The 27,728-nt window shown below is 45.2% G+C and overlaps 1 protein-coding gene across 1 annotated transcript; it reads right to left on the bottom strand.

Annotated features, from left to right (window-relative positions):
* Positions 1 to 2,480: 2,480 nt before the first annotated feature.
* LOC135477070 (ankyrin repeat, bromo and BTB domain-containing protein DDB_G0293800-like) lies at positions 2,481 to 27,275 on the bottom strand. Its single transcript, XM_064757223.1, has 7 exons — positions 27,176 to 27,275; positions 22,743 to 22,841; positions 20,138 to 20,237; positions 18,954 to 19,052; positions 3,639 to 3,737; positions 3,023 to 3,121; positions 2,481 to 2,486 (listed from the first exon to the last, which is right to left on the bottom strand). The coding sequence occupies exons 3-7, from the start codon at positions 20,234 to 20,236 to the stop codon at positions 2,481 to 2,483; spliced, it is 402 nt and encodes a 133-aa protein (XP_064613293.1). The 5' UTR covers position 20,237; positions 22,743 to 22,841; positions 27,176 to 27,275.
* Between the last annotated feature and the right edge of the window lie 453 nt (positions 27,276 to 27,728).

The raw sequence follows: 27,728 nt of genomic DNA, 5'->3' as shown, positions 1-27,728 counted from the left end.
GTTTTTTCAAATATGTAATATATAATACAAAAGCCAATAACTAAATTAAAGAAGTTGGAATATTTGCATGTATGTACAATGGTCCGACATAGAAAAGTTACTATCATTCGACTTGGATGGGGAAACGCCATTACAACTAACCCCCCCACCCCCCCATAGAAAAGTTACTTTATAAACCAAATTTATTTTGAAATTCCTATGCGTCAATGTCAAAATAAATATACTGTTGTAAACATATTACAAATATATAATACGTTGACTGAAATTCAAATGTGCAACTAAAATGTGCGGTCAATTGCAACTAGACATGAAGTGAGCAATGTTTTACAACTTTGAGTTTGTTATTCTACCGACACAGCATGTGCTGATTGCTGTGCCTGCAGGGAGCCTTTAAGCAGTTCACTTGTGACAGCTTCTCAACATGCCACAACAACACACAAAGTCACGTATGCTACGTTAGGTAAAAAGACAAAGAAATCAAAACTCAGGGCCAGCAGTTGCTTAGAACCATGTACAATACAATCTCCACGAGTGAAGCTCACGTCTGATGGTGGCATCCCAAAAACTGCACAGCTGACAAATAACTAACGCCCTACATGACTGAAAATGAACAAAACAAAATGAACAAAGCTAATATCAAAAGGTACTGAGTTTCATTTTTACTGTGACACAAGGAACAATACATCATTAATAGTAAATAGGGCCCACATCATTTTGGCTGGTACTAAATGTACCAGCAAGTAGGCCTACCAGTAATCGCATGCGACACTCATTATCCAGGAGCGAAACGATATAATAGGTGGTGCCATTGTTATTCTGGGCAAAGGTCGTTGTTGTTATTGTAGTACCTAGCTACATCGCCCAGAGAGGGGCTGGTTGACTCAGGAGATTCTGTCCAGCTGATCCCAACCTACAGAGTCGTCTACCGTCTCTTATAGATTTCTTGGGCTGATTGTGCGGACAACTTAACTTGGATAATTCGTACATTGCAATGGCATTGGTCCTGCCATCTTTTTTACCACCCCATAGGTTATAGTCGTTGTCCAGCGAACGTGACAACACTTTTATCTGACGCGTGCGCGGGGGCATATTTTACGCTGACCACACGACCAAACCGGCTTGTCTACATGATAATAAGGAGGCAGTCACGGTCCAGTGATTCCCACTCACAAGTGCAGGCGTTGCCTATCTTTCTCTTATCTTTGTCCCAGTTCATATACTGTCTTATTCACTGATGCTTTGTGTTCAAAATTTGCTGAATCATCTTGCGATTATGGACACGCAACGTAAATTTTTGTTGAGGAATAAACAACTACACAACTGAACGACTTTTACATTGTATTCCTGCATAAACCATGATTCTGCCGGTGGACTAAGTATCCCCAAGGTCTGGTCCCTTTGCAGTGCTTTAATGCGATTGTATGTAAAATGTGATGATGAAATAGCATTTTGAGTACTTCTATACCACTGACGTCTAATAAATTGGTACGACGTTAAACCCCAAGCACTCACTCATTCTACTGACAATTAACATCCCTGGAATTGTTTTACCCCATTCTCTTTAAGTCATGGTGTTAGGGGACGTGTAAATTTCTAGTAATTGTACTTTTACAAACCGCATTCCGATGGACGAAGGCGTCGGCGTTCGAGATTTACTATCCATCAGTTTTCAGTTCAGTTAGTAGTATATTTAAGTATTGGATGCAGGTGCCGTTGTTGAAATTCATGTCTCAACTTTGACCTGTGCACTGTGCAGAGCAAATTCGGCTGTTTCGGTGGGTATAAAATTCTTCCTTCTTATGCTGTAAATCCGCGCCTTTCCGAGGGCCAAACCATTTGTAATCTTGAAAAAAGCTAACGCCAGGGTTCTTTGATGACCTGTTTTTTAAAAATGTCAAAGTTATTCCATCCCACGCCTTTACGCCAAGTTATTTAAGTTTTACAGCGAGTATAATTCTCTGATAAGTAAATATGGATATATTATGAAGTATTCTGACGGTTTTTGAGGTGGAAAATGCAAAACCGGTCTCAGCTGCACATTTGTCGATCTTATAAAGACAGAGCTGCAGTTGACAATCGTTGTTATTCATGTTTTATTAACACGGCAGCACTTTAGAAAATCAAAAACACACAAAGATTCCACTGTGCCAGTTGACAAAGTTTTGGTCTAAGCTATTTATTGTAATGCTAATCAAGGTTGGTGATAGTATGCTACTCTGGGGTACACCCATTTCCTGCTCATGAGAGATAAACAGAGAGGACCCCACCCCTACCTTTTGTTCATGGTCAGACAAAAATTCAGATAGACACAATGGTAAGCGAACTGTAAGACGAAGATCTGATAGATCGTTTAAGGTTTTATAATTCCGAGCCTTTTCAATGTTGAATAATAGTGAGAACATATGTTCATTTTTAATAAAGGCATCACAAATAAAGGCTTTGAATCGAACATAGTGATCTAAACGACAGAACCAGCCAGGTCAAAACTATTGGAATAAACAACTACACAACTGAACGGCTGCACACACCAAGATTTAGCCGGTGGACTAAGGCTAGCCGTGGCCTGGCCCCTTTGCAGTGCTTTAATGTAATTGTATGTTACATGGGATGACGAAACAGCATTGTGAGAATTCCTAGACCACCACGTCTAATAAAATAACACCACTGCCTTTGTTTTACTTCATTCTGCTTAAGCCATGGTGATAAGGGGCGTGTGAATTGCTAATTTTTTATGCATTGACATGAAGAGTTACAACAAAACTCTGAGGTAAACTGACAAGAGACCGTATTTCATCGGTTATGTCTAACCAGTTGCCAGCTATCACACTGTCGTCGAGACTCTGGTTAAACTCTCTATGCTCTACGTCTTTAATAATATTAAATGAAAATAGCACACAAACTATAACACATTACTAAAAGAAAGAAGCAAAATTTGAAAAAAGAGAGTGAATCATGGTTAACAGAGCAGAACAGAACAGAACATAAATTGTGTTAAAGCATTTCATAGCCCAGAACCACGTACCTGATCCTGTACGTTTATATCAGCTCTCTTCTCTACCAGTAGGCGAAGAACATCCATGCTACCACGTGACGCTGCCAGGTGTAAAGCTGTTTGTCTTTTCTGTGTAAACACAATCAGGAATCGGTAAAACTGTTCTTACAAGGGCAGACTTGAATAGACCCTAAAAACTGAACTTATTTCACTTCTCCACAAGCTGCATGGTGTTTGTATTATAGTTGTGTGTTCAGTACACTCAAGCATGGGGGCAAAGCGCCTGTCGTTGCGCTCTGCCACACCATTTAACAGATATATGGTGATTTTTAAAATAATACATAGTCAGAAAGTCTTGCCGCACAGCAGTTTAAAACTCTATTTTATGTGTGTGAACGTCGAACGTGTAAATAAAGGCAGGAGTCAAATCCCTTGATCGTGAATTCTATATCTTGACGATGTTAATGTCCCAGATGAGACGGATTTGGGCTTTTAGGTGTTCCAGGTTAAAAAATATCAACCACTTGCAGTTTGGTGCATGCCAAATTTTAATCACATAACTTCCGAAACCTAGTTTGAGTTGCCCTGGGAGCAGCGGAAATCATAAGCTCAGAGATTTCCCAAAAAAAAATGCACAACCACTTACTGTATTCTGTACGTTGACGTTGGCGCCCTGCTCCAGCAAAATACGAACAAAATACTCGGTATCACAGAATACCGCCTCATGTAAAGGTGTATTCCCATCCTGTTGTGTAGAATATAAATGATTAAAATCAGTACACAGCAAATTATTGAAAGCCTCCTGCTAGGCTCGTAGAAGTCATACCTCACAGTGGAGTAAAACTGAATCATTGATTTCGGCTTAATGCCACATTGGCAATGTTTCAGCCATGTTGTGACGAGAATGTTCGACCAAAAATAAATATAAAATATTGTTATTTTCCATATAGGTTTATTTAGGGCAGATTTTGCCTTCCTGTCTAGGACTGTGTTTTCATGGATACCAATATGCCTCGGTTTCCGACAGAATATTATATCTTTATCTCTTTTAATTAGTTGGGTATGTAAGGCTAAAATTTTTAAAAAAATTTTGCGCTATTGCCAAAAGGGAGGGGCGTAAATCACTACATATCATTGCTTTCTGGGTACGGCAGGAACAAACATGTGATCAGGCCAGAAGCATAGCCCTGACCCCAGCAGAGAAGATTGAAGGATATGGAAAACAAAGAAAAGAGACGCGCTGTTCTAAGACAGCCGCGGAGGCAACCTTGTATTCATCCTTTGACCATCAGTATATAAAAATTTATAATCCGGGTCATTAGCCTTCATAATCAGCAAAATGTTACTGAATTGTAAAAGGATTTGCTTTGGATTCATTGTTTTAGACGAAACATTAATTTAGGTTGTGGGAGAAGTCAGGGAGGAGACTTAAAAGTTACAAGTTATTCCTGCAAAAACTAGTGTGTCAAGGTTCAAGGTTATTCCATCCCACGCCTTCACTCCAAGTTATTTAAGTTTCACAGCGAGTATAATTCTCTTATAAGTAAATATGTACAGAGCGTCCAGAATCTCCGGCGCTCTGCTTTGTGACTGTGTCTCATTCCGCGGTTAGGTGGCGTATCTTCATCGTGTTGAATTTGTTCGGCGCTTTGGATATATTATGAAGTATTCTGACGGTTTTTGAGGTGGAAAATGTAAAACCGGTCTCAGCTGCACATTTGTCGATCTTATAAAGACAAAGCTGGAGTTGACGATCGTTGTTATTCATATTTTTTTAACACGGCAGCGCATTAGAAAATCAAAAACATACAAAGATCCCACTGTCCCAGAAGCCAAAGAGTAGTATAGGGAATAGTGGTTCTGGCGCACCCACTCTTTAGGGCCCTCCTCATAACAAATAGAGGCTCCCATCCCCCATTCCCTTCCCTGCTTCTGGGGAGGGTAGTATACACACTATACCTTCTGGCGCACCCTCCCCTTGGGGCCCTCCCCAGAACAAATAGAGGCCCCCTGCCCCTTCTCGCTTTCTATTAGACATACCAATTGCAACAGGTATGCTTTTACACCAACTGTGTATACAACATGCCAAGGGATTACAATAAGTGCCGGTGGCTACCCATCGGCTGCACGGAGCTCTGTGGTAAGAGATTTCTGGGGGAGCACTGCGGGATTCGTTTAGCCAGTCTGCGGAAGGGTCTTGGCACCCAGCCATGTATTAGCTGTGGTCGGGGCATTAAAAACCGACTTCGGCTTTGCATGGCCTGTGGATATCATAATGCCCAGATGCGGGAAAGGCGGCAGAGGCGCAAGGCTTTCTTGGACGAGTTCAACCGGCTGGCGGCTATAGAAATTTACAATTAGAAAAATAGCACCACCAGGCAGATATCGGCGCTCGAAATTTAGAGTTAGAGAAACAGCACCACTAGGCATACAACGCATACAATGAACCACCATCAAAAAGCGCGAGCACTACGGGGGGAGTTTGAGACGCTCCTAGGTGTGCGGCCCAAGTACCCACGGTCCCGCAATGCCTTGGAAGAATTGCAGGGGATCCTCGACAGGCATAAAACGGCTGTGGCTGATTTGAAGCGGCTGCAAGACAGCAAGAACTCCCTCAGTAACGAGGAGTTGAAGCAAGACGTCAAGAACCCACTCAGTAACGAGGAGATGAAGCAAGACGTCAAGAACCTCCTCAGCAACGAGGAGTCGGATGAATTCCTAGGCGGAATACAGGGTGAAAAGAAACTAGAAACACCGGCCGGGCCATAAGGAATCTCCTCCGGGCCTGGCAGATGGGTGTACCTGAAGGCGTTTGGACGGACCCAGTAGACTTCTTAGAAGAAATTCGAGCTATTATTCGCCAGAAGCTAGAAGAAGAGATCCTGGCACTCAACAGGGTTAAGTTCCAACTAGGCCTCATGGTTCAGTTGCGAAAGGACAACGCCGATGGCAGTGAAGAGTATACCAGCCCAGTACTCCACAGCAAACAGGAGGCCCTCTTAGAGGCTGGTGACATTGACGGGTCTCTAGATAAGGCCTTCCTCACCATCCAGGAGGTGATGGAAAAATGGACACAGCGAGGGTGAGGGTGGGTTGTCAATAGCGTGCAAACACTCTGGCTTGACATTGCAAGGTATCAGCCACCGAGAGGCGGGTCCTACATCCCCCTACCTGCAGCTGTGAGTAACAAGAAAGCTGTCATCAATGTGAAGAACAAAGACCACGACTGCCTCCGATGGGCACTCCGATCTGCCTTATTTCCAGCAGCCGGGACCCTCAGAGACCAACAAAGTATCCCATCAATGATGGTCTTGACTTTGGCGGGATCGACGCCCCCACGCCCATCTCTCAGATCCCTAAATTGGAGGAGAAGAACGACCTCGCCATCAACGTGTTCGGGTGGGACAAGGGTGTGATAGTGCATCGTCTCAGCAAGCAACCCGGCGACACGCCCCGAATTAATCTGCTGATGATTGGGAAGGCAGGCAAATTCCATTATACGTGGATAAAAGATCTTGATCGTCTTCTGTTCTAAGAAAGTAAGACACGAAATCACAAACACTTCTTTGAGCGGTGTCTACACGGTTACACAAGGCAGGATCTGCTGTAGGCGCATAAGCCGGAATGCTGTGGGATTGGCCAGACGGCGGTGAGGGTGGAGATGCCCCAGGAGGGGGAAAACAAGTTCACCTTTCAGAACCACCACAAACAGCTACGGGCTCCGTTCATCATATATGCCTACTTTGAAACTCTGACCAAAAAGGTTCAAGGCCCGCCGCCGTCACCTACAGAGAGCAGCACTCAAAAGACTCAGCACCACGAGCCCTGCAGTTACTGCTATGTTGTTGTGCGTTGGGACGGCGCACAAAACCCCCCGTGGAATACAGCGGCTCTGACGCGACGGAACACTTCCTCAGAGCTCTCCGGCAGGAGGAGTGGGGAATCCAAAATGTTCAAGCTAACCCTATAGCCATGAGGATGACTCCCCAGGACTAGCAGGCCCACAACAACGCCGCAACCTGCCACATGTCTGAGAAGCCTCTATGTGCCGATTCTGTGCGCGATCACTGCCATACCACCGGCAAGTACAGAGGCGCGGCCCATAACGCATGCAACCTAAAGTTTCGGCTGGGTCCCAAGACAGCCATACCAGTAGTCTTCCACAACCTACGGGGCTACGACGGGCACCTACTGATGCAAGCCATAATTAAGGTTTAGGGCCGCATCTCCTGCATCCCCAACAGCACGGAAAAGTACATCTCTTTCTCGCTGGGGCAGCTCCGCTTCATCGACAGCGTCAATTCTTACCGACTTCCCTTGACAATCTGGTAGAGGCCAACAAACCTCAGGCTTTTCACATCACAGCCCGGTATGAGCATGCCGAAGAAAAACGTAAGTTACTCATGCGCAAGGGTGTCTACCCCTATGAGTATATGGACTCCTGGGAGCGCTTCGACGAGTCCAGCCTCCCACCCAAAGAGGCTTTCTACAGTAAGCTCAAAGTCGGAGGCATTAGCGATGAGGACTACATCCACGCTCAACAGGTATGGAAGGTATTTGACTGCACCAATCTGGGAGACTACACAGACCTTTACTGCCGCACAGACGTGCTCCTGTTGGCCGATGTGTTTGAGGCCTTCTGGAAGACTTGTTTACGGCAGTATGGATTGGACCCTGCTCACTACTTTACGAGCCCAGGTCTCTCGTGGGATGCGCTGTTCAAGAAGACCGGGGTAGAGCTGGAGCTGTTGACCGACTACGACCAACATCTCTTCATTGAGAAGGGGTTGCGAGGAGGAATCTCCATGGTAAGTAAGCGATACGCCAAAGTCAATAATCCGCAGGTGGAGGGATACAACCCCGAAAGTCAAAACAGCTACATCCAATACCTAGACGCCAATAATCTATATGGCTGGGCTATGAGTCAGTTCCTTCCAACGGGCGGCTTCCAGTGGGTAGATGACGCGCGGCGTCTCGGTGAAACGATTCCTACCCACCCCCACGACAGTACTTCCGGTTACATCCTCGAGGGCGACCTAGAGTATCCGGCCGACCTACATAACGCACATAACGCTACCCATTAGCCCCGGGGCGACTTGTGGTCCAGAAGGAGTGGATGTCAGACTATCAGCACGGCCTTCTCGGCAAGAAAGCGCATACCGAGGTCGAAAAGCTTGTCCTCAACCTCTACAACAAGGAACGGTACGTCCTGCACTACCGGAACCTACAGCTGTGTCTATCTCTGGGAATGCGCCTGACAAAGGTTCACCGGGCCCTGAGATTCGCCCAGGGCCCTTGGATGGAACCCTATGTCAGGATGAACACCGAGCTCCGAAAAACAGCCGCAAGTAAATTCGAGAAGGACCTGTACAAGCAAATGAACAACTCGGTCTTCAGAAAAACCATAGAGAACCTTCGGAAGCCTGTGGACGTCAAGCTGGTACGCTCTGAAGAAGACGACAAGATCCGACGCTTGATAGCCAGCCCGAATTTCGCACGGGCAAACATATTTGATGATGACCTCGCAACGATTCAGATGCACAAGGCCCGTCTAGTCCTAAACCGACCTATCTACGTGGGCATGAGCATTCTAGATCTCTCCAAGCACCTGATGTACGACTTTTGCTACAACCACATGAAGGCCCAGTACGGAGAACGCTGCCAGCTCCTCTACACTGACACGGATAGTTTGCTACTCGAGATTCAGACTGAGGATGTTTATAGGGATATGGCTGAGAATGCAAACCTGTACGACACCTCAGATTACCCACGAGACCACCCCCTGCACAGCGTAGCAAAATATGAAAGTCTTGGGGAAAATGAAGGACGAGTGCGCGGGGCGGCCTATCGCCGAATACATTGGTCTGCGCCCCAAGATGTACTCCATTCTGGAGGCAGGTGGAGCCAACATTAAGAAGGCCATGGGCGTGAAAAAGGGAGTTGTAAAAGAGCGCATCCGCCATAAGCAGTACAAAGAGGCCCTCTTTAAGAAGAAGATCTTCCGACACGGTATGGACGTGCTGCGATCAGAGCGCCACCATATCTATGGGCAGCACCTGTATAAGGTCTCACTGTCCCCCTTAGCTTGTAAGCGCTGGATCCCCGAAGATGGTGTCCACACCTTGGCTTATGGCCATAGAGATGCGCCTCCTTGACGGCACCCGCAGGATGGACTGGAGTGGGCATCCTCTTGGAGGAACTACTAGCGCCGTAGAATCCCATCCGAGGGAAGCTGAGTATCGGGAGGCACTATAAGCAACTCCTCACGAACAAATCCCCGTCGCGGGCCATCCGACGTATCGTCTAGATAGTACAGGATGGGTTCATTAGGCTTTGTGGCAGAGCGCCCAAGCCGATATATCTCTGAAGACCACACAGGATTAGTCGCGCGACGGCGGCCGCCCTCCAGCTCTCCAGGCTGATAGAGATAACGAACGCCAACACCCTCGGGGATCTTCCGCTCATTAAGTCCAACGGAACGACCTGGATCCGTCGAGGAAGGCTTATGGGGCACCCCTTTTGCCCTGATGGCGTTTTTCGGCTTTTCACCGATCAGTCTCGTTGTCTCGTTATTCAGAGCGGCCACAACAGAGGGCAGCCGAGCCACCCATTCAGTAGACCTGTGTTCGGGAGGGAGGCGCATCTCCTGGGCGTACTGATGTCAAAAGAGCCGCTCAGCCAGAGTACGGTTGAAACGCTCCACTATGCCTTGGTCTCGGTGGATATCCACGCGGCCTCGGCGGACTGTGACATCGTGTTTGGCCAGCAGTTGGCTCACCGCACCCATAAACTCGCGCCCTGGGTCAAGTTGGAGAAGCTTCGGCCATCTCAGGGGTCCCCGCTTGTAAATGCGAGAGAGAGCATCAGCGACTTCTTTGGAATCTTTAGTAGCCAGAGGTTCCGCCTCCTTGTAGGGAGAAGCGACATCAACAACTGTCAGCGCGTACTTATACAGCTTCCGGCCTCGCCGATCATGTGGTAGAAATAGAAGATCGGCTTGGTAGATGTCATTCGGCGTGGAAACATCGAACATAGGCCTCGGTATTTTTCGGGAACGAGGCAGGTATATCTGCCAGATAGCCTGCTTTTTCAGCCAGGACCGGACCACATCTTCGGAGACTTTAGCCGCAGTGGCAAGTTTCTGGATGGCCCCGAGACCCTTCCAGTACCCACGAGGGCTGTAGTAAATATTTGCCAGGCGAGCAAACACCTTACTAGCCATGTCATCAAGGTATTCTAGCAGCCCTCTAACAGATTTGCGACGAAAAAGATGTTAATCATCGCGTCGTATTTGATGGCGAGTCCGGCACAGTCAGTTCGGATTACTTGGTGAGTTTTGTGATTCCGTAACTCACACCCCCAACCACACACATTCCCAGGATGACGAAGGTCATCTCGCGGTGTTTTTGATCTTCACTAGGCACATAGAAATCGGAGGGCTGTGGCTCTAAGCCCAGCAGCGCCTCGCGTGGATTGCGTGTAAGAGTTTTGCCCGTGACCCTAAAATACTCGCGGATTGCAGCGTCGACATCCCGGAACATTTGGAAGGCGTGGTCCTGACGGCGGAGTTTATCGTTGATCCAGTCCAAGTGCTCAGTTTGCTTTCGGGCCCATTTTTCCTGGGCGGCTTGGAGCTGCTCTACAGCGCGGTCATGGCGCCTCCGCTCTTCGTCAACACCGGAACTCCTCAGCATCGAAAACATATAGCTGCTCCTGATGAAGGCCAAAGCGTTTACGAGGGCGCGCCCAACATCATTGCGATGGAGACCCCGTCACGGGGTGTTAAGTCCAGCATCGGAAGGGCTCCTTTCAGGAACATCTGGCCGAGACGAGCGTACCCAGTAGCCAGGAGAGAGACCACTGCGGCGTGGTAGGCCGCGTTGACTAGCACTTTTTCGTCACTGGGTGGAGTAGACATGCTGCTCTATACAGAAAGGGTCGCAATGTGTATTCAAATGGAGATTCTTTTCTTGCGGCGTGATATCTGCAGCTCGTGCATGCAGCGTAAATTCTGCACCTCTTGCATGTGCTGTATAACGGCTGCGCCACACGCGTACCAACACTAGCACTGCAAGGTTGCCAGCGCCTAATAACGCCAGGGGCGGCCCCCAGTGGGTGATTTCGTGTGCCTTCGTAGAATCCGGTTCCTTCGCAAAATTTGTGGCCTTCCCCTCCTTCGTAGAATCTGGTTCCTTCGGCTGTATCTTGGTGGAATCAGCTGCGCCAAGCAAAGCAGCCTTTGCCTCGCGAAGCTCGTCCTTGAGCTTTTCAGCCTTGGCCATTCTCGCTGCAGCACCCGCTCGACCCTCAGCGACTTTTTTGGGATTCCTCGCAGGGCCGTCAATCGTAGAATCCGCTGTCACCCATCCGTTTCCTTCGGGCCTTCCGGATTCGTTGCCCTCATGTTCCTCTGCATCATACGGTTCATTTCTTGGACAGCAGTGGAGTTTAAATGAGCAGTGCTCAGCAGTGGTCAGCGCCATGGTTATCGGTGCCAAGTACCTACCATAGCAGTAGTATCGCCAGCAGCTAGCACTGCTAAGCGCCTGTTCAACAAATGTGTCGGTGCCGAGCTGTGCCATGAGCATTGGTCGATTCTCGGGTGGGATTGGTAGGAGCCAGCTGGCCGCCCTTACATATGATCTCAAGAACATACCTCCGAGACCGTTAACCATCCGCGCACCGATCTTAGCCTCGTACCGGGAGTGCAGCCTTTCAACGTCTTCGTCGCTCATGGCGTCGATCTCAGCGGCTGTTACGTTTTTTCCCAGATATCGCTTGGCCTGCCCACCCGCCGCAAGTGCCGCCAGCCTATCCCTCAGCTGCCGTGCATCATCTTATTGGCTGGGGTCGGGCTGTTGGCTGGGGTCGGGCTGTTGGCTTCGGCCGGGCTGTTGGCTTCGGCCGGGGTCCTCCCCTGAGCCCAGAATCTCGTCTATAAGCTCGTCGGTATCCATGCTTCATACGTCCATTAGACGTAGGGGCGCCCACGTCTAAAAGATAATCTTAGATGCGGCGGGCGTATCAGTCATTAGCAGGAGCTTAGAATGCGGATTGTTCTTGAGCCTTTTCGCTCTCGGCCTCGATGATGTGGTTCTCCCCCAGGCATTCGTTGAACGAATGCCGATTTTTGCACTGGAATAAAGCCACCTACCTTGTCTGCTCGCGAAAGTCTTTGAGGACGGCGTTGTATTTCTGAGTGAGCACCCAGACGCTTTGCTTTGCATGAAGGCCCGAGAAAGCCATGAATGACAGCAATTTTTGTTTCTTCTTCATCGCCTCCAACGCGCTACAAGGGGGATGGGCTCCCCCTCGAACAGTTTGTAGAAAGCTCTCAGACAGTCGTTGAGCCGCTCGCCGGGATCAAAACAATAGACCTCAGGGTCAGACAGTATCCATCGCCGCCGGTACGCCTCGTTATGCTTAAGAGTGGGGCACAGGATCACAATGTGATGAAAAACACCGCGGAAAGGGCCCTCAAGCAGGTCCAGCACGAAGACTGTTTTGTCGCAGTTCGTCTGCCCACGTCCGCAGTTCGTCTGCTCGAGGACCTGCTTGACGCGCAGTGGGCGTCATCAATAAAGCGCGCTGACGAATCTACCATTCTCGATGTGCAGCTTTGCGTCCATGATCACATAGAGATATACGTTCAACACGCCGGGATCTTCTCTCTCTTTTGTCACCTGTATCGTAATTTCCTCGCTGGCGTTCATCACGCGCCTTCCACTGCCATGCAGCTCGTCATCGTCGCTTGGCCGAAGGTCAAGCCTGAAGGCGTGCTTGTGCATCAAGAACTCTTCCAGGGAGACGTCTGCCAGGCCTAAGTCTTTAACGACCCTGGCCACTTCAGGGTCCCGCTTCCGTAGGGTTGAGCTGGCGAAGAACCTCTGGACCTCGCCCCATTGCTGGTACGCCCGCATGCCCTGGCTGTACAGCTGATTGGGGACCCTTCTATTGTGACTTCTACTTTGGTGATCTTCGGGTTGTAGAAGGATTCCGACCTCTTATTCCACGGGGTTCTTTTAGTCTCGAACAGCATGAGGATGCCCTTCATTGCTCTCGCGGGCGTGTTCAGGTTTATGTTCCAGAGAGTATCAGATTTGTCCTTCACAAACTGTCGGTGGCGGAGAACGCGATCATACAGAATGGAGACGCCCCCGGCAAACTGGGTGCGGATCTGTCTAGCGAGCTCCTCTTCGGTGACCATATCGAACTCCAGGCTGATGTTGTCGATGGTGTAAGTCGCGTCGGCATCGTCTGTTGCCTGGATGACCTGTCTGTAATCCTTGAACGTCAGTTCGTACTCCAGTCGGTCGGCCAAGGCACTCTGGTAGAATGGCATGTGGCTATCTAGAAGCTCAAAGTCTAGCGGGATGTGGAACCGGCTGCCAAAGGCGTCAGCGATGGCATTTTCTCCAGTATCGTCGTCACTTGTGTCCCCCGCTCCGACTCGAAGTTTAAGCATGTTTTCGCTGCCGATACCTTGGTAGGCCGCATTCCGCCGTTCGTTTTTGGTCAGCCATAACTTGCCGTAGCAATGAAACACATCAGAGTCGTCGATGGACATTACCTCATTCCCGCTCATTCTGATCTTGGTCTTCTTGACTACTGCGCGTCCGAGATTCCCGACCACTGTGGCGTTCGGTTCGGATGAATTGATCGTGATCGAGAAGGCCAAGCGCACGGTACCGGGCACAATGACGTCATTTGTGACGAGGTTGGGGAAGCGGACCAAGAGTTGTTGATTCTGGTCAATCGTACTCGGGTTGTTGGTGACGACCAAGGACTGCCGTACACCTTGTACCCCCTGAGGCTTACGGAGTGTTCTGAAAGGGTTTAACCTGCGTCCGTATGCATCCATTGTTGTACTGAAGGCATGCCTTGCAACGTTTAATATCAGGATTATTGCAGACTATGACTTTGATAACCAGGCGTACGACGCCAGAGAGGACAACCCCCAAGACGATGCCAGAGAGGAGAACAACATCGACGACGAGCGGACCCCTCTCCTTGCAGGTAATAATGTTCCCGAGCAACAAAGCTTTGATGATGAGTTCCTTAAATCCCCAGAAGGAAGGATATTAGCGCAAGCCGTTATTGATTATTACAAAAACTTGCAGGAGATGTATGGCCTCCCCCTCAAAAGTCTCAAACGCTATTACATGAATGTTGAGATTACCGAAGAAGGGAAAGTGCGGCTCAAGGATTACCGCGATGTGAAAATCATCCACAAACGAAGAGGTGGACCGCGAGTCCTCACATCAATCGCCAACCGAAAAGGAGGGGGTGATGCTATTCGACAGTGGCTGGGCTTTGGAAACTGGAGAAAGACAACCCAGCCATCGTTGCCTCCGGCAGCAGTCGCAGCCCTGGAGACAGCGAGTTCAGAACTCGGTTCCGCGTCCGCCGAGGCAGATACCATGGAGCTGAAGGATTTAAACCAAGCAGCGAAAAAGGCCGATGATGTTGTCCACACACTGGAAACAAGCTTGACGGATAGTGAGGTCGAGAGGGCTCTTGAAACGATAAACGATCCTCCTCTTCCGATGCGAGAACTTCTGGGGCTTGACAAGGCACTGCAGACCTCGGAAGGCGAACACGCGAATAACCTTGCCAAGCTGTCAAGTCTCGATAAGGACATCGCAAAACAAAAACAGAAGTTGGAGGAGGCCACTGATGAATTCTCCCGGCGCCGGATCGCAGGCCGGATAAGGAATCTTGAGAACGAGAGGGTGGCCCGGCTTGAAGCAGCCTCTTTAACGGGCGAAGCCCTGCGCACGCAAATACGCCGCATCAAGCAGACGGTCGATCGCATCCTACACAAGGATACCACTCTGGCCGAGCGCGTCCGCACCCTCTTCCGGGAACAGGGAATAACTGTGGTCCCTATTCTCACGGCAATTGGGATGGCGATCTCGACACTGGGGCTAGCGATCAAGTTGGCGCTGACTGGCGCGTCCGGCGGGGGCATCCAGCCAACGCCACCTCCATCCGACGGGCGTGGTCTTAAAGAATGGGTGAAAAAGCATCTCCAGTCCCTGGCGCGCGCCCTTGGCAGGCTGGCTGGGAAGGCCGCCGCTGCGATTCCGGGTATCATTGGCAGTATCGTGTCCTGGCTACTGAACCTTCTCGGGAAAGCGGCTGGGTGGCTGGCCGATAATGTCTAGGCTCTAGTCGTCGCAGTAGGTGGCCTAATGCTCGTGGCTGTTTGCAAGTATTTAACTCATAGTCCACAGCAGCAGTAAGCCGATACGAACACCAGCGACGACGATGGCTGTCTTCTCCGTATCGCGATTCTTTTGGTTTGGAAATAGGGGTTCTTGTTTGCCTCCGGCTGCAGCAACATGCTGAAGGTGCGCGCTTGTGCAAAGTGGGCGGCACTTTAGCGTTCACACCCTCATTTGCACTTAGCTTCTGGTCCTCTGTGGCCACGACGATTTTGTTGTTGTAGTTCGCCACATGGCCGATCTGCAGATCGATGTCGCTGGGGGCCATATATAGGCCTATGCAATACACAAAGTCTACAGCGCTCCCGGTATACTGTAGCACGTCTGGAAATAAATGAAGCTACGGGCCGTCTAGTCTTTACCCTCCCTAGAAATACCTTCATAACGCTCCTAGGGCTTGCCCCCATTTTAGGGTTCTCCAACGGGAATATGCCTAGAGAGGGGACTGTGAAAGGTGATAAGCCATTTAACTTGGTCCCGCAAGAAGAACTGAGCACCTCAGAAAACGTGAGAATAACCTCAGGTTTCAGTGGCGGTTCCACATTACTTCAGGCCATCGCCGTGACTGGTGAAGGGATTAACTGCGGGAAGACGGTTTCATTTCCCAACCCACAGTACAAAACCTTGCGCGCCGACTATATAATGCACTTGACCGAGGCGCTTTTAGACAAAGACGGCAAGTATATAAATGTTGGGTACCTCAGTGCTACCCTAGAAATACAATGAGTATGGTGGACGTAACCGGTCCCAGGTCTGCATGCCTGTCTTTAAGCCATTTGGCAGATGTGTCGGAGTTCGAACTTCAAGGCCAGGAAGGTAAACTCTACGCCTTCGAGTTCAAAGTGGCAAATACAACCGCAAAATGATTGCAAGGGGGGGGGGGGGGGGGGGGGGGCAAGCAGAACCTGCCACGTTTACTTCCCTTGAAGATGTCTCATCCTCTGCAGAGCAAGAGCGCAGGTCGCCGTCTGAGGTGATTGAAGAACAAAAACTCTCATTAATTCCCCTGAAGACAGTTTTGTTCTTGCCAGAGCTTGCGACCACGATTGGTTGATACATGTGAAGGTGACCCCGATATCGGTCCAGGCCACTAGGGCCGATGTGAAAAAAAGCTTTCAACTCCGGAAACTATTTCGTGTCGTACGTACCAGCCGGCAGCCCCGGGAGCAGGGCATTAGCCAGGATCTGACAGTAGGGCGTCAAAAAGGCAAGGGGTTTGGGGGCCGCCGAAAATAAGCAGGGGGTCTGCCGCCGGAGACATTTTATCGCCACTGTATCATTGAAAATCAAGACCTTTTAATAGGTTTAATTGCCATTATATCACTGGAAATAATGTATTACTTTTGGACCCAAGAAATTGACAGTTTTAGGGGCACCCAATATATCACACTTTTCCCACCAATGGCTGACACTGAGTGCGAATCACTGAAAAGAGTACATAAATTTTATATTAAACTGTGTAAGGTTACAATCTGTTATGCCTTGGACAACCAAGTGTGAAACAGGATGTAGAAAAACAAATTGAACTGTAAAATGCACAATTCAATACAGATGCAAGGAAAACAATGGCAATTTGGCGCAGCAGTTCTGACAGTTCAAGTGGGAATGCTGTGAATCAGGAGGTAGAAATTAATACACTATGATCAATAAAATACACAAAAATACATATAAAAGGAAAACAATCAAAATGCACGGTAATTTGGCACAGCAGGTGCATGTCACTCACAGTTACACTACTTCACATTAAAATGCTACGGAGCCAAATCAGAATACAGTATACATAGCTCTTACAACTGAGGCTGAGAACAGGCAAAATTATCACCACTGAATCTGTGACTGTCACTCACTAAAAAGAGTAGTGTCACCGATCACCATACGATTTGAGCAGCTAAGTCACAGTAGGTAGAAATAAACTTTGTAAAATACAAAAACAAAACAAAACAAGAAACAATTCAAATACATGTACTATCTATGTCGAGAAATTAACTTTTGTCACAGTGACACAGTAGTGCATGTCAAACATCATTTCTGTCATCTGAATACATATATGAATACACTTTGAAAACTTACATGTTAGATAAATATTCACAATCTAGTATACATACATATAATGTTAATACACTTTGAAACAGTGTACTGGTCTGTGGGCTGGGACTCGCCGTAAAAAAAATGTTGATTCAACATTTTGCCCGTCAGAAATACCCCTTTTGGGTGGATTGCCCATCCAGCTGGGCGGTTGTCTGGCTAGCCTGGTGCCCGGGGGTAAAAAAAGTCTGCCCAGTGTGGGGCTCGAACCCATGGTCCAAAAAAGCAAAAGGCCTGGTTTATAGATCAATCTGTTACCAATAAACCAACACCCTAACGGCGGGCTCCGGATTTTTTTTTGCGCTACCGACCCGCCGTTACGAGGGTTAATTGGCGCTGACTCATCCCACTACCTATGGGCCATCTACAACACCCCTTGGTAAGGTTTCTCTGACTCCGAAACTGTCGAAAGTTGCAGAGGTTCCTTAGAAGTGCGTAGAGCCCGACGCCATATGCAGGTAATGTATTCATATACTACATATACAGGAGACCAATCCGGATTTGAGCTAGCAAACATCCCCTTATATATGCCTGTATATGAATACACCCCTTACACAACAGCTCGTTTGCCACCCTCTGTCAGCCGACGGAGCTATATCCCACAAAACATGGGCTAAATTGGAAGAACTTTTCCGCATAAACAAAATATCTCTAATCCTCCTTAAAAATCCCTGGATCTTATCAAACAACACACGCTGAAAAAGCCTGTCACATTTATTTTTCATTGAAACCTGTAGTTAAGCCCTATCCTGGGGAGAAATCAGCTGAATCACCCTGTTTTGGTCTAAGCTATTTGTTTTAATGCTAATCAAGGTTGGTGAGAGTATGCTGCCCTGGGTTCACCCATTTCCTGCTACGAGAGTTAAACAGAGAGTGCCCCACCTCTACCTTTTGTTCATGGTCAGAAAAAAATTCAGATAGACACAATGGTAAGCGGACTGTAAGACGCAGATCTGATAGATCTTTTAAACGTTCCATAATTCCGAGCCGTGTCCGCAGACCTTTTCAATGTTAAATAATAGTGAGAACAAATGTTCTTTATTAATAAAGCATCACAAATAAAGGCTTCGAATCGAACATAGTGACATAAACGACAGAACCAGCCAGGTTAAACTATTGGAATAAAAAACCACACAACTGAACGGCTGCACACACCAAGATTTAGCCGGTGGACTAAGGCTAGCCGTGGCCTGGCCCCTTTGCAGTGCTTAATGTACTGTATGTTACATGGGATGACGAAACAGCATTGTGAGAATTTCTAGACCACAACGTCAAATACATTAACACCACTGCGTTTTATTCACTTCATTCTGCTTAAGCCATGGTGCTAAGGGAGCGTGTGAATTGCTAGTTTTTTATGCATTGACATGAACAGTTACAACAAAACTCTAAGGTAAACTGACAAGAGACCGTATTTCATCGGTTATGTCTAACCAGTTGCCAGCTATCACACTGTCGTCGAGACTCTGGTTTAACTCTCTATGCTGTACGTCTTTAATAATATTAAAATGAAAATAGCACACAAACTATAACACATTACTAAAAGAAAGAAGCAAATTTGAAAAAAGAGATTGAGTCATGGTTAACAGAGCAGGAACAGAACAGAACATAAATTGTGTTAAAGCATTCCATAGCCCAGAACCACGTACCTGATCCTGTACGTTTATATCAGCGCCCTTCTCTACCAGTAGGCGAAGAACATCCATCGTACCACATGACGCTGTCAGGTGTAAAGCTGTTTGTCTTTTCTGTGTAAACACAATCAGGAATCGGTAAAACTGTTCTTACAAAGGCAGACTTGAATGGACCCTAAAAACTGAACTTATTTCACTTTTCCACAAGCTGCATGGTGTTTGTGTTACAGTTGTGTGTCCAGTACACACAAGCATGGGGGCAAAGCGCCTGTCGTTGCGCTCTGCCTCACCCTTTAACAGATATATGGTGATTTGTAAAATAGTACATAGTCAGAAAGTCTTGCCGCACAGCAGTTGAAAACTCTATTTATGTGTGTGAACGTCGAACGTGTAAATAAAGGCAGGAGTCAAATCCCTTGATCGTGAGTTCTATATCTTGACGATGTTAATGTCCCAGATGAGACGGATTTGGGGTTTTAGGTGTTGTAGGTTAAAAATATCAACCACTTGCAGTCTGGTGCATTGCCAAATTTTAATCACGTAACTTCTAAAACCTAGTTTGAGTTGCTCTGGAGCAGCGGAAATCATAAGCTCAGAGATTTCCAAATAAAAATGCACTTAAGTTTGTAAAATTTGGAGATTACCATTCACAGCTCAGCATTTTTGGGGTGCCCAAAACTTCAGGAGAAAAAGCCTTCTCTCCGCACACTCAGAAGTGTAACAGACCGAGTATGCAATTTATTAATTCTTCACAAGATACTGATTTTAATAAATCCAATTGGAATATAACTATTAGAGGAAAGCCGTTGAATATTTGCCAGTACACACCACCTTTCAATTGGTATGCTCAGGGAAATATGTAAAGAAATACACATGTACCAAAACTATGCATTTGGGTTACTGATCAGATGGTTTTGTAGAGTTCGTCTCGACTAATATTGTTGTTAGCCCACATGATGAGATCCTGTTTCATTATATTGAAACGACAAAAGTGAAATAAAGCATTGTGCAACTTTGAGCTGTACACTGTCGGGAGCCAAATTCGGCTATTTCGGTGGGTATAAAATCCTTCCTGCCCATGCTGTAAATCCTCGCTTTCCCGAGGGCCAAATGGACCGAGAAGAACCTAGTGCCGTGTTCACGTACACGAAAATAAGTCTGGTATGAGCATTGCTAAAACATCGAAGACAACCACTTACTGTATTCTGTACGTTGACGTTGGCGCCCTGCTCCAGCAAAATACGAGCAAAATTACTCGTTAAGACGTAATGCAGCCCGATGTAAGGGTGTGTCCCCATCCTGTTATGTATGATAAAATGATTGAAATCAGTATACAGCAAATTATTGAAAGCCTCCTGCTAGGCTCGTAGACGTCATACCTCACAGTGGAGTAAACTGAATGATTGATTTCGGCTTAATTCCACATTGGCAATGTTTCAGCCATGTTGTGACGAGAATGTTCGAACAGAAAATAAATATAAAATATTGTTATTTTCCATATAGGTGTTATTTAGGGCAGATTTTGCCTTCCTGTCTAGGACTGTGTTTTCATGGATACCAATATGCCTCGGTTTCCGACAGAATATTATATCTTTATCTCTTTTAATTAGTTGGGTATGTAAGGCTAAAATTTTAATTTTTTTTTGCCCTATTGCCAAAAGGGAGGGGCGTGAATCAATACATATCATTGCTTTCTGGGTACGACAGGAACAAACATGTGATCAGGCCAGAAGCATAGCCCTGACCCCAGCAGAGAAGATTGAAGAATATGGAAAACAAAGAAAAGAGACGCGCTGTTCTAAGACAGCCGCGGAGGCAATCTTGTATCCATCCTTTGACCATCAGTATATAAAAATTTATAATCCGGGTAATTAACCTTCAAAATCAGCAAAATGTTACTGAATTGTGAAAGGACATGTTTTGGATTCATTGTGTTAGATGAAACATTAATTTAGGTTGTGGGAGAAGTCAGGGAGGAGACTTAAATGCTACAAGTTATTCCTGCAAAACCTACTGTGTCAAAGTCATTGCATCCTACGCCTTCACGCCAAGTTATTTAAGTTTTACAGCGAGTATAATTCTCTTATAAGTAAATATGTACAGAGTGTCCAGAATCTCTGGCGCTCTGCTTTGTGACTGTGTCTCATTCCGCTTAGCCCGCGGTTAGTTACCGTATCTTCATGGTGTTGAATTTGTTCGGCGCTTTGGATATATTATGAAGTATTCTGACGGTTTTTGAGGTGGAAAATGTAAAACCGGTCTCAGCTGCACATTTGTCGATCTTATAAAGACAAAGCTGCAGTTGACGATCGTTGTTATTTATAATTTTTTTTTAACACGGCAGCACATTAGAAAATTAAAAACACACAAAGATTCCACTGTGCCAGATGCCAAAGTTTTGGTCTGAGCTATTTATTTTAATGCTAATCAAGGTTGGTGATAGTATGCTGCCCTCGGGTACACCCATTTCCTGCTAGCGACAGTTAAACAGAGAGTGCCCCACCCCTACTTTTTGTTCATGGTCAGACAAAAACTCAGATAGACACAATGGTAAGCAGACTGTAAGACGCAGATCTGATAGATCTTTTAACGTTCCATAATTCCGAGCCTTGTCGCAGACCTTTTCAATGTTGAATAATAGTGAGAACATATGTTCATTATTAATAAAGGCATTACAAATAAAGGCTTCGAATTGAACATAGTGATCTAAACGACAAAACCAGCCAGGTCAAAACTATTGGAATAAAAAACCACACAACTGAACGGCTGCACACACCACGATTTAGCCGGTGGACTAAGGCTAGCCGTGGCCTGGCCCCTTTGCAGTGCTTTAATGTAATTGTGTGTTACATGGGATGACGAAACAGCATTGTGAGAATTTCTAGACCACCACGTCTAATAAATTAACACCACTGCGTCTTTTTCACTTCATTCTGCTTAAGCCATGGTGCTAAGGGGCGTATGAAAACTCTATTTTATGTGTGTGAACGTCGAACGTGTAAATAAAGGCAGGAGTCAAATCCCTTGATCGTGGGTTCTATATCTTGACGATTTTAATGTCCCAGATGAGACGGATTTGGGCTTTAGGTGTTGTAGGTTAAAAATATCAACCAGTTGCAGTTTGGTGCATTGCCAAATTTTAATCACATAACTTCTGAAACCTAGTTTGAGTTGCCCTGGAAGCAGCGGAAATCATAAGCTCAGAGATTTCCCAAATAAAAATGCACTTAAGTGTATAAAATTTGGAAATTACCATTCCACAGTTCAGCATTTTGGGGCTGCCCAAAACTTCAGGAGGAAAAGCCTTCTCTCCGCACACTCAGAAGTGTAACAGACCGAGTATGCCAATTTGTTAATTCTTCACAAGATACTGATTTTAATAAATCCAATTGGAATATAACTATTAGAGGAAAGCCGTTGAATATTTGCCAGTACACACCACCTTTCAATTGGTATGCTCAGGGAAATATGTAAAGAAATACACATGTACCAAAACTGTGCATTGGGTTACTGTTCAGACGGTTTTGTAGAGTTCGTCTCGAGTTACAGCTAGCCCACATTATGAGATCCTGTTTCATTATATTGAAACGACAAAAGGGAAATAGAGCCATTGAGCAACTTTGAGCTGTTCACTGTCGGGAGCGAATTCGGCTATTTCGGTGGGTATAAAATCCTTCCTGCCCATGCTGTAAATCCTCGCTTTTCCGAGGGCCAAATGGACCGAGAAGAACCTAGTGCCGTGTTCACGTACACGAAAATAAGTCTGGTATGAGCATTGCTAAAACATCGAAGACAACCACTTACTGTATTCTGTACGTTGACGTTGGCGCCCTGCTCCAGCAAAATACGAACAAAATACTCGTTAACACTTAACGCAGCCCGATGTAAGGGTGTGTCCCCATCCTGTTATGTATGATAAAAATGATTGAAATCAGTACACAGCAAATTATTGAAAGCCTCCTGCTGGCCTCGTTGAAGTCATACCTCACAGTGGAGTAAAACTGAATGATTGATTTCGGCTTAATGCCACATTGGCAATGTTTCAGCCATGTTGTGACGAGAATGTTCGACCGAAAATAAATATAAAATGTTGTTATTTTCCATATAGGTTTATTTAGGGCAGATTTTGCCTTCCTGTCTAGGACTGTGTTTTCATGGATACCAATATGCCTCGGTTTCCGACAGAATATTATATCTTTATCTCTTTTAATTAGTTGGGTATGTAAGGCTAAAATTTTAATTTTTTTTTGCCCTATTGCTAAAAGGGAGGGGCGTGAATCAATACATATCATTGCTTTCTGGGTACGACAGGAACAAACATGTGATCAGGCCAGAAGCATAGCCCTGACCCCAGCAGAGAAGATTGAAGAATATGGAAAACAAAGAAAAGAGACGCGCTGTTCTAAGACAGCCGCGGAGGCAACCTTGTATCCATCCTTTGACCATCAGTATATAAAAATTTATAATCCGGGTAATTAACCTTCAAAATCAGCAAAATGCTACAGAATTGTAAAAGGATTTGTGTCAAGTTTATTATGTTTACGTAGACGAAACATTGATTTGAGTTGTAGAAGTCATGGGGGAGACTCAGCGTTACAAGTTATTGCTGCACAAAGTAGTGTGTCAAGGTTATTCCATCCCACGCCTTCACCCCAAGTTTCTTAGGTTTTTCATTGAGTATATTTCTCTTGTAAGCAAATATGGACTGAGTGTCCGGAATCTCTGGTGTACTGCTTTATGACTTCATATCGCTTAGCCATGTTCTTGAGTACGGCGTAAAACACCAATCAAATAAATAAATAAATAAACTCTGGCAAGGGGAGTATCTTCATCGTATTGAATTTGTTCGCCGCTTTGGATATATGAAGAATTTCAATGAAAGCCCAATTGAGATGCATTTTAATTACCGACAACGTATATTCAAGAATGGTGCACAGTTTGAGTACTGATTTTACTCAGTCAACTAGAACACACTTTGTATCTTTCCTTCAACACTGAATATTGTTGACTGCTTTTGTTTGTATGATTTCGTCTTATTTTCCTACTTTATATACTTTCTTTGTTTCTTGCTACTTTGTGTTCAACGTAGTTTTGTGAATTGACCTTGCAAATTTTAACCCGTAAGGTTCTTATTTGTTCACCGCTGGTATATGAATGTCTGTTTCGACGCACAGATTTGTACATTTAGCTTTAAGTATTTTAATGTGGGATTTTAACGACTCTCGATGTTATTCATGTGTTTAGCACTGTTGCACATGAGAAAATCATCAAAGAAAAAACCCACTGTGCCAGATGCCAAAGTTTTGGCTAAGCCATTTATTTTAATGCTAATCAGTGTTGGTGATAATATGCTGTCTTGGGATAAACCCATTTCCTTCTACTTAGAGGAAGAGAGAACGCACACCACCCGTAACTTTAGTTTACGGTGAGATAAAAATTCAGATATAAATAATGGTAAGCGGCCTGTTAGATCCATATCTGAATGATCTTTTAAGGGTCCACATTTTCAAGTCGTGTGGTAGAATTTTTCAAGGTCGAAAAATACTGACACCACATGTTCGTTATTAACGACCTTGTGATATATACAGGAAGCAATGGTCTGCATCACTCAACTCGAGCAGTAGATAAAACCTCTACTGTGATAACAAGGTCCACTTAGAAGCGAGAGAATATCTAACTGAGCACACTTTAGCCATGAATGAAAAACAATTTTGCACAGTTCAGGGTGAGCCCATCGGGCTTGAAATTACTCTTTCAGGTTTCGAAATTACCCCAGAGAGTCCATGTGTTTCTTTGATATGGGCGAAGATCAGTTCCATATATTTTGTATACCCGTATTATGAGAGCCTGCTTGCGAACGTGCTACCGTAGAAATTTTTTCGCAGTAGGAGCACAAATCGTTCCAATATGCTCATGTCTACTGGAAATGTAACGGTTTTTAAAGCTTTTACTAAATTTATTCATACAGCCTTTAAAACACGGTGTACATTGCTATAGAAGTTGCTGGTATATATAAAACAAAACGCATGAGCAAGTGATCGAAGTGATCGAAAATGTTTGTTTAACTGGATATAGATCCATGATCCTATATACTGAATAAACTGAATTTGAATATACTTTCTTTTTAACTGGTATGTGTTCAACGATTCAAATTTCCTAACTCATTTTGCGATTATTGACCCGCAACACATGTTTGTGTTGACGACTGGCTTACAAATACCTTTTTTGATGCCTATATGAAATGTTCGGTTGTGTACACGACAGAAGTGGCCAAGACCAAACTACTGCGAGATAGGAATACACAAGTGAACGGCTTAAAGTAGCAGACACACTATTAGTAAAAGACAGAAAGCAAAACTTGAAAAGAGACAATGTGTAATGATAAAACAAAAACGTGTTAATATCCAGTTATGATCAGAGTATGTAATTGTTTTGTGCCTAGGTTATGGGAAAAACAGAACATAAATGGTGTTAAACGATTCCGAAGCCCACATCCTGTTAAAAAGGACTGGAATCAGTTTACAGCAAACTAATGAAAGGGTCCTGTTAGTCTCGTGGATGTCATACCTCACAGTGGATTCAGTGAGGTGTAAATGGTGTATGGGGCAAACCTCGCCTGTTTCCATAATTAGAAAACATACTGCCACTAGTCCACTCTAAACTAATATAAAACATAGCCAAAAATAACACCATTACATCGAATGACAAAATCATAGCACAAAAATGGATGTGAGAGTAATAATTCGCCAGGGCATTGGCAAATGAAATTTTGATGTTTGTACTCAAATAATCCGAATGATCGATGTTGTTGTTTTGCCAACAGAAAAAGAGGTTAGTCTTGTAAATCTGGAGGAAATACAGGGTCCAGTTTCACAAGCCGTGGCACTACATTGTTTTTTCGTATATTACGATATTTTGTACGTCACGATTTCCGTATCATTGTCTTATATATAGAATTATCGAACATGTACGACATTGTTGTGAAACTGGGCCCAGGACTTAAGAGCGAATTGTTCTACCGGGAAAGCAGCTATATCAAGGCGCATACCGCAGCAAAACGATGAGCTCTGTTCATAATTTCATGGTGACCGAGAGCTAGGTTGAAAAGGCTTTTCCTGATATTGTATTATACTTTAAATTTTCCGACTGCATGCAAAGCTGAACGTCAATGGGTCAAATATCAGCGACGCACGCTTCTAGACATACTCGCGTCATAACACTCTACCGCGGTCATTTCAAAGTAGGGGATCATCACAGGTCATCAGGCCATCTGTCAAAAGATTCATTAACGTAGATGACAACAAACTCACTTTAATTGTTAAAGAAGACAAAATGGCGGATACTGTTGGAGCCGAAGATTATGTTTAGAGAGTGAAATTATTGATGTTTACCGGCCGTTAGGCCCTTATGAATGCTATTCAGAAATATTCAGTCGACAAACGAGACAGGACTTTTCGATATGAACTATCTGCTGTGGTGGATAACCAGAATAGAATAAAAGATGGACAGGACAAAATATTCCCAACTTGGGTTATCTGTCGAATTCTATAATGCATTAATGTCAAATCTGGAAGAAAATGATGACTTCGAATTTATTTCCGGTGTTTCGGCTTTTACGTTATATGAAAAGGCTAATTAAAATGGGAGAAAAACGTAAAGACAAACCGATTTGGTACCATCATGCTCCACTCCCCTGCTTACAGTGTGCTTGGCCCTTTCCAAAACACTCAGAGGACACGACACTATAATGTGACCCCTATTACGATTTCTTATCAGCCACAAAAGTTAATGATCTAAGCCTTGCATGGAAGTAAGAAACATGAACTTACCCGGCGAAACGTAGGATAATCATCAAATTGTCAAGGCCCTTGTGATGTGTTCTTTTCTTTATCGATGATCAGGCTAAAAGTTACTGTCTATCATCTATTAATAATAAACTCTAACTTCTAGCCTGATTATCGACAAAGAAAAAGAACACATCATGCACGGCTTAGATCATTAACTTTTGTGGCTCATAAGAAATCGTGATAGGAGTCATATTATAGTGTAGCGTGCACGTAGGCTAAAATATGTCTTGTACAAGCATTCTGCACTTTGTACTCATGATTTTTTGGTGTTCCTCTGACTTCTTTTGTGAAATCTTCTTTTCATATGACCTTTGGTGTCTGAAATAAAGCGTTATTATTACTATTACTATTATTATTATTATTATTATTGTATCGAAGATAACTACTTACTGTATTCTGTATGTTGACGTTGGCGTCGTGCTCCACCAAAATACGAACAAAATGTTCGTATCCACGTGATACCGCCAGATGTAAAGGTGTGTCCCCATCCTGTTATATATGATTTAAAAGACTGGAATCAGTTTACAGCAAACTAATGAAAGGGTCCTGTTAGTCTTGTGGATGTCATACCTCACAGTGGATTCAGTGAGGTGTAAATGGTGTATGGGACAAACCTCGCCTGTTTCCATAATTAGAAAACATACTGCCACTAGTCCACTCTAAACTAATATAAAACATAGCCGAAAAAATAACACCATTACATCGAATGACAAAATCATAGCACAAAAATGGATGTGAGAGTAGTAATTCACTAGGGCATTGGCAAATGAAATTCCGACGTTTGTATTCAAATAATCCGAATGATCGATTTTGTTGTTTTGTCAACAGAAAAAGAGGTTAGTCTTGTAAATCTGAACAGAATCCTGAAGGAAATACAGGGTCCATTTACATAAGCCGTCGCACCACATTTTTCGTATATTACGATATTTTGTACGTCACGACT

The sequence above is a fragment of the Liolophura sinensis genome, chromosome 10, assembly GCF_032854445.1.
Source record: "Liolophura sinensis isolate JHLJ2023 chromosome 10, CUHK_Ljap_v2, whole genome shotgun sequence".
Classification (NCBI taxonomy): domain Eukaryota; kingdom Metazoa; phylum Mollusca; class Polyplacophora; order Chitonida; family Chitonidae; genus Liolophura; species Liolophura sinensis.
The sequence above is the reverse complement of the archived record's forward strand: the minus strand, read 5'-3'. Positions and strand labels throughout refer to the sequence as shown.

Bases quoted from the DNA above. Each gene is read 5' to 3' on its own strand.
- LOC135477070 (XM_064757223.1), bottom strand. From the start codon at position 20,236: ATGGGGACACACCCTTACATCGGGCTGCATTACGTCTTAACGAGTAAT. The intron at 19,053-20,137 runs GTAAGTGGTTGT...GTGTTTACACAG, and splicing joins ACGTCAACGTACAGAATACA to AAAAGACAAACAGCTTTACA. The intron at 3,122-3,638 runs GTAAGTGGTTGT...GTGTTTACACAG, and splicing joins ACGTCAACGTACAGAATACA to AAAAGACAAACAGCTTTACA.